The sequence below is a fragment of the Idiotropiscis lumnitzeri genome, chromosome 3 (assembly GCF_059441095.1).
Source record: "Idiotropiscis lumnitzeri isolate Australia: NSW breed Sydney's pygmy pipehorse chromosome 3, RoL_Ilum_1.0, whole genome shotgun sequence".
In the NCBI taxonomy this organism is placed as follows: Eukaryota; Metazoa; Chordata; class Actinopteri; order Syngnathiformes; family Syngnathidae; genus Idiotropiscis; species Idiotropiscis lumnitzeri.
In genome coordinates this window covers 25,536,821-25,547,324 of record NC_142393.1, presented here as the reverse complement: position 1 = coordinate 25,547,324, position 10,504 = coordinate 25,536,821, and the positions used below count along the sequence as shown (strand labels likewise).

General features: G+C 41.1%; 1 protein-coding gene across 1 annotated transcript in view; it reads left to right on the top strand.

The window, feature by feature from the left end:
• The first annotated feature begins 220 nt into the window (after nt 1-220).
• The window catches only part of grm7 (glutamate metabotropic receptor 7), a 118,218-nt gene continuing 107,934 nt past the window's right edge, over nt 221-10,504 (top strand). Inside the window, exon 1 of the mRNA XM_088290282.1 lies at nt 221-1,543. Within this exon, the coding sequence (XP_088146408.1) occupies nt 1,052-1,543 (492 nt within the window). The 5' untranslated portion in view covers nt 221-1,051. The remainder of the gene's footprint in view (nt 1,544-10,504) is intronic.

Below are 10,504 nucleotides of genomic sequence, written 5' to 3'. Positions count from 1 at the left end.
AAGGTGTGGTTAATTCCTTCTGTTCTGTGTTTGTGTGTGTGTGGACTGTGGAGGATGAATCAGGGATGTCTTGTGAAAAATGCGTTGCCTTGGAGACCAGGCTGGACCCCCTCCAATCACCCCTCCCTTACTCCTCTTTTAAAGGTACACCATTATGAATAGAAAAAACTTGGGGAGCTCGAGTGCAAGCTCTCATTGTCATCGCTGCTCGGCAGTCGACATCACGATCTGAGCTGCGTGTCACCATTAAATCGACTTTCCGTGCTCGCGTGGCAATAAAAGAGGGCGGGGAAGTGCGGAGACGTTGCATGTCGAGATGAGCGGGCTCTCCGAGGAGCAATTATTCAGCTCGTCGTCTTGTTTGCTTACTTTCTAAAAACCCTGGAGTGACAGGCTACACTCGCCTTTTGAATCGCTCGCAGCCAAGCCAAGTGTCGTCCTCCGTGGGAAACAGAAAAAAGGGGGGGGGAGTACAGGGGGGCTGCAACACTGTTCAATCCTTGCTGTGACTCATTCACGACCGGTTGCAGCGACAGAGGAAAGCTTTAATTAGCTGCATTTTTTCTTCTTTTCCCGCCACTAAGTGGACAAGGCAACCGCGCACTCGTCTTCTCTTTCTTGCTCCCCCCCCCTCCCTCGGCTGTCTGAAGCCAGTGGGAAGGAGATGTTGCACCTCCGTGCACGAGTTGCTCCACAACAAGAATGTCACCGACTTCTGCAGGAGCGAAGCTTCTCGTATTGACCGCATCTGCTGTTCACTGCGTGCGCTGATTTGGTTTTTTCGTGATAGCCTATTTGGGTTTTGAACCCAGTTGGACGCGACCGGAGTCGTGTTATTAGAATCGAATTTCCGCGAGAGGCTTCGCCATTCAACAAGCTGGCAGCGAGGAGGCGATGGGCGCAGCGAGCCTCCGTCACGGACCGCGTCTAGCTTGCAGTCTTGCCCAGCTTGTTGAATCTCCTCCGCGGTGACGAGCGAGCCACGATGACTTCGCGTTGACAAAACTTCTCGTGATTGCACCTTTCATCTGTCGATCTTTCAAGTGAAAACATGGCTCGTCCTGTTCTATTCGCCGAGCTGGGCTTGTTTTGCCTCATGCGGACTGCACTGGATGTGGTGCTGGCACAGGAGACGTACGCGCCGCATTCAATCCGGACCGAGGGCGACTTGACCCTCGGAGGACTTTTCCCGGTACACGCCAGGGGGGTGGACAGCGCGCCGTGCGGGGACCTGAAGAAGGAGAACGGCATCCAGCGGCTCGAAGCCATGATGTACGCGCTGGACCAAATCAACCAGGACGAGCAACTCTTGCCCAACATTACCCTTGGCGCCCGGGTGCTGGACACTTGTTCGAGGGATACCTACGCGCTGGAGCAGTCTCTAACTTTCGTGCAGGCCCTCATCACCAAGGACACCTCGGATGTCAGGTGCACCAACGGGGAGCCGCCGGTCTTCGTCAAGCCTGAAAAAGTGGTGGGAGTCATCGGAGCCTCGGCGAGCTCGGTATCGATCATGGTTGCCAACATCCTACGCCTCTTCCAGGCAAGTGAAAACTACATTTTCGCATAGAAACGAGGTTTTGCAACCATTCTTGAGGCGCCGTACACATTATACTTTTGACAAATCTACCAAACTGAACAGAAATGCCACAAAAGTATAGCCACACAGGGACGTTTCTACACCCGGACCATGGTAGCCACCCTACCCCCCCCCCAATAAATAAATAAATTATTTAAAAAATAATTAAATAAATAATATACTCTTGACACTGCATATGCAAAGAGGTGGTGCTTTGAGATACAAGGACCTATGAGTTTCTTTGAAATACGACCCGTCTTTTTGGCTTACTCGAGGCACAAGCGCTGTATGCTATAGCAGAAAACTCAACTCAGAATAAGTAGCACTCCGGCAGATAGTGGTCAAATCTTCAAAAATGCGGATTCAATGTATTTCTTCCCGCTCCCAGTTTACTGTCAAAATAAACATAAAAACAAAGAGAATTACACTACGTGTATTTAAAACATTACATAACGTAAATTTGCCCTGAAGTGTGCTAGCTTAATGCTAAAACATAATGGGAAATAGCATAGATGGGCTAATGAATAGCATGAGTGTGGCAGTGTTATAACACTTTAAGTAACAGATATTTGAACACAAATGGTGGCGCAACACATGAAGAAAAATAATATAACACTCGCAGGCATGTCCTGAGTCATTTTGCTGTACGTCCGTATGTCTGTACTGTGCTGCACCTGGGTGGCAAAGGTGTGCTCAGCGGAAGGAGCAGCACAATGTAAGTTGAAATGAAGTAGAAAATGTCTAAAAAGCTATTATATTTTTACATTTTTTTAAATTATGCCATTACTGCAGTTTTGTTTTGTAAAGTACAATGTAATGGAGGACCATTCTTTACATTACAAATATATATAAATATTTTTTAATGGTGGAGGCTGAGCCAGAAAAAATGGCGTATCCCACATTTCAAATGGTTTGTGATACGAGTGGTTTGGTCATGGAATAAATTAAACTTGTATCTTAAGGCACCACTATAATTGACATAGAAAATGAATAAACTAACTACAAACCCACAGACTAAACTTTACACACATTGTAAAGATGAACAACAACAAAAAAAAGCAAACAAACAAATGTGCAAAATTTGCAGGATGACAAATTCACAATCAAGCTTGCTATTCATGGTGCTAATTTGGGATATTCTGAATCCCGACATATCATTGCATTGTTTCCTGAGGTATCCAGTTGCGTCGTTGATAGTGGCCATCTCTCAGGGTCCCCACCGAGCTCCTAGCGAGCAACAGCTAGTGAGGAGCCCTGTGCGGGGGATTCCCAATGTGTTGTCATTGCAGTTTCTAAATTAAGCCGTGCCATTGATGTGGCCCTCTTCAGCTTGGGGCCCAATGCCTCATTGCGTCTCTGCATATTACATTGATGATGATGAGGGAAAGTCACCCACAACATTAATCAGGAGAAGCAGTATAGAAAATGGATGGATGGATAATTTCTCTTATGACTCACCAATGTGAGCAATGCACAGCTTTTGGGAATCACTGGTAGAAAACATCAAAGTGCGAGAGAGACGTGCTTAAAAAGGATTCATCCATCTTGATGTTCAGTTTGATTTGTTTTCTCATTTCTGGTGGATTCGATTGGAAAAAGTTGTGACTTCCAGGGCTACGCGATGAATCAAATTTGAATCGTGATCAAGATTTTGACTGCCATGAATAAATTAACCTGATTGTCTGCGGTATTTACATTTAAAGTGCAGGCTCTGCTGCTTGTCTAATCAAGCACTTTGTCAACTAGTGGTGTCCCAACCACCAGGTGGCAAACACATAGGGAAGGCTTCATGTAGGTGCCTAAATGAAAAGCAAGTGGACCTTCAAGTGGGAACCAAAAGTCACTCGGTGAACTGATGAGCGTGAGTCATGTCAAGAGAAGAAAAATTGGAGATAAGGAGCATCAGGGTAAAATTGTTTTATTTATCATTTTTTCTTGCTTTGGGTGTCGTTTTCCATTGAAAATGGTTTGCTGAAATGTAGTACAATAAAAAATATGTTTTCCCAAACATTACTGTACATGCACAAATGTGATTACTAAGCATTATAACTTTCTTGACTGCAATACTAATCATATTTATCATTTTAGCCACAATCTTCCCGTTCAATATACACAAGAGGGTCCAACGTCAAACTACAAAGTTGGCTAAGGGCAGTTTGCAGCTCTCTAAAAAGAAAAATATATCGGCACACAGTATGTTGTAAAATGAAAATTAAGCGCACTCATATCAAAGCATTGCAGCAAAATCATTTTTTTCACCAATTACTGTTTATGAAGTGATTATTACAAACCCAAAAAAACAATATCACAAGAATGGGACTGATGTTGTTCTCGCCAACCTTTTTGAAACTGAGTGATGCTTCGTGGCTACTGATTAATGTCCAGGAACGGCTACTAGTTTGATGTCCACTTCTGAGGATGCTTCGGGTTCATCTGCATTTCACTTGCAGGTTATTCATACTGTGGCGGTGAATATTGATGATTTCTGTATTAAGTTAAAGTGACTATTATTTATTTCCACCAGTTTATTGTGATTCAGTTACTGGTTTGATTCGTAACATGTAAGATCAGCCAAAATGTTGTTTTCCACAGTAAAAGCAGATGTTTGCCAAAGTCTTATTATGATTTACATGACATTAACTGATTATTACAATTGTTTTTAATTAATTGATTACCGATTAGTTATTAATTGCTTGATTAATTATTGGACCGCCAGACATAGCTACAGTATTTTAATTATTTTTAAGAATGGGTCAAAACCATAATAAAATGTCATTGTAATTGTTCAATAGCCCCTTACACACTGTCTCGCTGCAAAACTGGCACATTCCTTTTAGACAACCCATAGAAGCGGAACATTTCCGTGTACACAACTGTTGCAGCTCTGCACATTTAAATAATTAGACAACGAAGAAGATGAAGTCAGCGTCTTTGACATCAACAATTGCCGTCAACATGACAATGCGTGGGCAGTCCGTCTCAGGTGTTTAACTACATGCACGCACGCACACGCACAGACACGCACGCACACGCACAGACACACACCTCTCGTCCGTCAGCGCCACATCTGTCGCATTCCCTTCAACACAGCTCATGTTTTGAAGCCTCAGTGGCAAAAGTTTGGTCAGCCTTGCTTTACACTGTAGGAGTATTGCTTGTCCACGGTGGTGCTGAAAGAACAGCTCCTGTTGCTGGGAGTCCCACTTCAGGTGCTGATGAATCGCCCCTGACAGGCAGACTCGTTATAAGCACGGCCGAATCCACAAGATAATTCTCGGAGTGGCAAGAGAGTAGAGACATACAGTAGATGCTTATCATAAAATATTGACACTCAGCAATGCACTGACCTCCACCAAGGCCGGACAATGCTGTAGTTTGGACCAGTACCAAAATCTATTCCCTGCAAGATAATCACTTTCTGCAGATGCCAAAATTTTGTCATTAAGATTCATTCTTGTGCTCTGAAAAAGAGGACAGAAAGTTTTAACCGACAATGACAACAAAAAAAAGAAAACGTTATCCTTGGTATGCTCCACCCGTTTTCATGGAAATTGGTGGTTGCATAATCTGCAAACAAAGGCATGACGTTGTAAATGTCAAAACAAGTGTGACTGAAGAGTAAATCCCCATTTTTTTCCCACCAATTGGACGATTTTTCTTCTTTGACTTGGCAAAAGATGTTTGTTGCCATGCTAAACGGAAGTTTGCGGTCAATCTAGACATACACCTTTGACGTTGCACGACAAAAACAACCACATAGCCTCAGGTAACACATGATGCAAAACGCCATAGATGGGCTAGCAGTTAGCATCTATGTAGCCGTGCTGTTACACTTCAAATAACAGATATATGAAAACAAACAGTCGATCAACACATGTAAAAGATAAAACAATGCTCACAGGTATATAATCTTTATCCTCTACAAAGAGTAGCCATACTGAGAAGGTGAGAGAAAAGCTGAGCCTCCAGTACAGTATATAGTATCTGTAGATTCAACCCTGCATGCTCACATTTTGGCACCCGTGGATGTATTCACATATTCGTGGGTTTGTTTTCAATTTTTTTGTAATATTTTAAAAATATCTGTTGATATTTCTTTTTTTGTATTACCCCACCCATTTCCTCCTGTTCTTTGTGGAAAATATATGTTGAATGTTTCTTTTCCCAAATCATTTCAATGGGCGTCAATTACACACCGATTTTCATTGTTCACGGCCGACTCGGTCCCCATGATCGACTGAATGTCACAAGAATGAGCCATGTGTGAAGGAGATGATATATAATGATTTTTAAAAATTTTAGGTAGTATTTTTATGTATTTTTTTCAACTGGGCTCGAACCGATTAATGAGATTTCCATTTATTTCAATAAAGAAAGATGACATTTGAGGTACGAGAGTGAACACGTAATTAAACAACTTGTTTCTCAAGGCACCTCTTTAGAAATAATTATTACGATTTACTGGACGGCTCAGAAAACTGCTGTAGAATTCCAGTGCCCCAATTGCAATTAAAATAAAACCTAATGCTAAAACAAAATTTCCTTATTTCTTGAAAATAATTCTTAAAGAACAAAGACTAAAAGTGACAAGAAGTTACAAGAATAATAAGTACTTTTTAATAAGGGATTACTTTTGAGTCACCCCATCTTATGTCGTAATGGGCGACTGAGCGAATGAGAAACAGCAAGCGTAAGGTGCACTTTCCTCTGGGGAGACTGCAAGGGGCGACAGCAGCTTGATAATAACAAAAAAACAACCCATCCATCCATCCTTCCAACCATCCGTTTTCTGTCCTGCTTCTTCTCATTAGGGTCGAACAGACCTTTCTGAGTTGATTCGAATTATATGTTTAGGCAAACAGGATCGTTTTTTTTCTTGCGCTGAGAGAGGAGAAAAGCAGAAAAAAACTTGTTAACATGACAGATATTTATCACGTTCATACATAAAGATGATCAAAAGCAGCAACATACACAGTGATGAATTATTGGGATGTCAGAGCCCACTTTGATATGTCTGCAAAATTCTCTGCCTTGAAATTTTTCATTCGACTTGCAGCACATTTCGAAATTGTTTTTATAAGCAGATGATTTGAGAAGTTATGTGCATAGATGGAAGTCAAAACTTTCAGGTGAACATGTTTTTCAAGTTAGACTGATGTTATTCCATATTATTATATTGTATTCATTTGATAAATTTCATAAAATACAATTGTCATAATAAAGTCCTGAAACTTTTTTTGATACATAAGTTCAGCACAAATAAACGCTGTAACAAGTGATTATTTCATAATCACATAGTTATTCCGAGGTGGAAATTTCTCTTATACAATACAGTGCTATACAATACAATACGACGAGACTACTAATTACCAGGTAGTCTCATCAAAAGAGCTACGTAGTCCAAAACAACTATAAAGCGGTGTTTGCACAAACACGTTATTCTTTATTCTTTATTATACACATAAAATGTTCTTTTTTTGCTGTTATTATTTTCGGCTCTCTGGTCATCATTATTATTCGCTGGCACCTGAGTTGACAGTAAAAGTCGGGCAGTGTTGTCTCACACAAGATTCTAAAGTAAAGTATTAAGAAATACTGAGGTGTCTTGAGATACAAGTTCAATTTGTTTTGTGACCACATTCGAAACTTAAAACCCACCCGTGTAATGCATGTATGAAGACACAAACAAAGAAGACTTTCACAACTACTATCATGTTTGTCATTTTTTGGCAGAAGATAAAGAATATATGCTTGTGCCTCTTGTTATGTTGCCTGCCCACATGTGTTCAAATATCCTTTGCTTGAAGCGTTGTAACACCACCACAGAGATGCCATTTTGCCTTGTATTGGCATTAAGCTAGCGGAGAGCAAAGTCGTGTGGATGTTTTAGATGCACACGGTGTAATTGTCGTTGTTATTTGTTTAGTTTGATAGTCGAGGTGCAATCCATTATTGAACGAGTTGAGTTGAGTTTACCGCCACCATACAGAATTTGTGGATTCACTTTTTGCTCGCAAGTCAAAGCAAAAAAAATAGCTCGTATCTTGAAAAATTCCCAAGTCGGGTGCCGCCTGTCTCAAGGCACCGCTGTGCTCGATTCATCAACGAGAAATGCGCTGAGGGTTGCATCAAGAGAACGTTTAACACTCAGATAAATGAAAGTCTATTCTGTGAAAGAACAACATTAGCATACCATAGCTAATGGTACTGACATCCAGTAATGGTGTTTCGAAGATTAATGGTACAAGTTAATTTCTCCCTGCTTTAATTTGGAAATGCGGTAAAAAGGTAAAATGTAGAGTCCCTCCCTTGCAGAAGGGAGAATTGGTTGTTTTTTATGTTGCTTTTTTATGAGTGCACTAAAATCTGCCTATATTATTTGTCTGCAATGTGACATGCTGGTCGTTTGAGGCTGTCTTTTAGACATTTTGTACCGCGGAACACTTGGGTTCGGTCACGTTTAATCCAACCCCCCTTCAATCAAAGATGATTGATGATTAGTTGAGCCCAGCATGTTGCGTTTGTTGGGAAATGACAACGGAAGCGCTGCAGGGATCTCTCCAAGCAACTACTGGCCTCATCTCTTCATTTACTTTACTTTCAGACTATTTGTAAAATTCATATCTGAAAAAGATTTAGTCATACTCAGCTGTACTTCATGTAATTGCACATGATTACAAGGGCCTCTTGAACAGAAAGGCTGCAGATCTTTTTTTTAATGAAATATTTTCAACGACATTGCTTTGATTTATGGGTATTCTACCTTGTTTCTATCAACTTGCTAACGGAGGCTCACACGTGTCAATTTTCAGTTGAAATGTTGGCACCCTAACTAGGCGCTATCATTGCAAGTAAATGAAATGAGTTTGCACCAGTGATTTCAAAGAGCGTTAGCGTTTGTTTGTGTGAGCATATCTCTTATGCCTGTTGGCTGAGAGTGTGCGCTGCTGCAGTGGAATGAGAACCGCAGCAGGGCTCCAGTACAGCGGATTAATTATTTAAAACACATCTCCATATAACAAAATATCTAATGGCTTGAAATATCACACGGATGCTGATGCAAATGCACAGACTTGTGCACACACTAGTTGAAATTTATATATACATATATATATATATTCATGAGGCTACCGTCTGTCTCTTTGTACACACACCTACTCTCTCACACACGTCAGTTAGCTAGACAAAAGCAGCACTATTGGCCTTTATATGAACACTAACACATTACAAAAGCTTGTTTCTCTCATTTCACTGAATAAAGACAAATAGTGTTTAGTACGTCTACTGTTTGACCACCTGTAATGGTTCCTGGTAAAAAAACAAACAAAAAAAAAAAAAAAAAAAAATGTAAGCGATAAATAACTCTAACCTAAAAACTTGATCAAACAGTAAATGCGGCAAATAAAAAACAGCCTATTAATGGAATTAATGTGTTGGTATTGTGTAAAAAGTAAGCAATGTGTCACATAAAGAATGGGACACTTACATATTCACTCTCCATGACGTGATTGAGAGCATTCGCCGCTGGTGCTCGTGTCTCAGCTGCAAAGCACAAACCATTTTTTAAAGCAAAAGGGAATTTTTAAATATTACTGGTCAACTTTGTACTTTTACAACTTTCTAGATTGTTAAAATTTTTGTAGATGCCGCATGCGGAAATGTTGACTTTTGGTTTTTGTGCATGCACAAGTCTCTCTGCATCTGTTTGCCAATTTGGCAGCCGCTATGCCGTGTTGGGCTTTTTGACCTCGCGAGGGTGCAACCTTGAAGATACGCATGGCAGAAAGTCAGTCAAAAGTTATGCCTGCTCCAACCGAGTCTAAATCGTGGCTCCTCTAGTCTTGATGCATTTTGGGTGAATTTGATTAGGGGCAAAGGTCTGTGAACATATGTAAGTTGCCTGTAGTCATCACCATCTTATTTAAAGACTCTACCTACCCTCTCTGATTGTCTGTTGCCAAACGGGTCAAGTGCAGTGACAATACTAATCTCCATACGAGATGTGATGGCGCTACATCAATGAGGAAAGAGATGAGCCGCTTTAATTGGCGATAAAAGGAGTCGTCTGTGTTCCCGCCCACAACGGCGCAAACTGCCCTATTTTACATCAGACGGCTTGCGAAATTATTTAAATTTAAGTAAATACATATGTAAATCGTCCGCTTTGGATTCTCACTGGTCATGAAAATAGAGCCCCTTGCCGTTGCTGCTCACTGTAACTCTTTCTGTTCAATTAGAAATAGGATGATGGGCTCGACTGCAAATAGCTGTTTCGCGCAAAGTGACTATCATAGTGCTTAACATGCTTTTAGCTCCACTGTCTTTTTTTTTTCCGGCCAAGTCCACCACAGTCATTCATCCTCTGGGGTTTTGTGGCTCCATTGACTGGACAATTAGGCAGAGGATTCAAATCACAGCTGTGAACCTGGCCTGGTTATCATCCACTCACTTGGAAAATACATTTAAAAAAAAAATAATTTGAAGCTGGTAAAAGCCTCAAGTTATACTTTGATGCCTCTATGAAACATTAACATATGACTTGAAAGGCGAGTGCCATGCATGGTTTTAATTTATTCCCCCTTACTTTAGCTCTGCTCTCATAGGGTTTGTTCATACTCATGTCATGTCATGTTTTGTTTCTTGGAGTTTTCTCAAGTGAAATACAGTCACATATCAAATGATTGCAAGGAAAGCCTTAAAGGGCACATGCCCAGGCATACCAGTATGGTATTTTTGTAATATTGGAGAATGAAGCCAAAAGTGGAACTCACTTTTGTTGACTATTTCATCCATCCATTATCTGTTCCGCTTCTCCTCACGAGGGTCGCAGGGGTGCTGGAGCCTATCCCAGTTGTCTTTGGGCAGTGGGGGGGTACACCCTGAGCTGGTTGCCAGCAAATCACAGGTCACTCAAAGACGAACAAC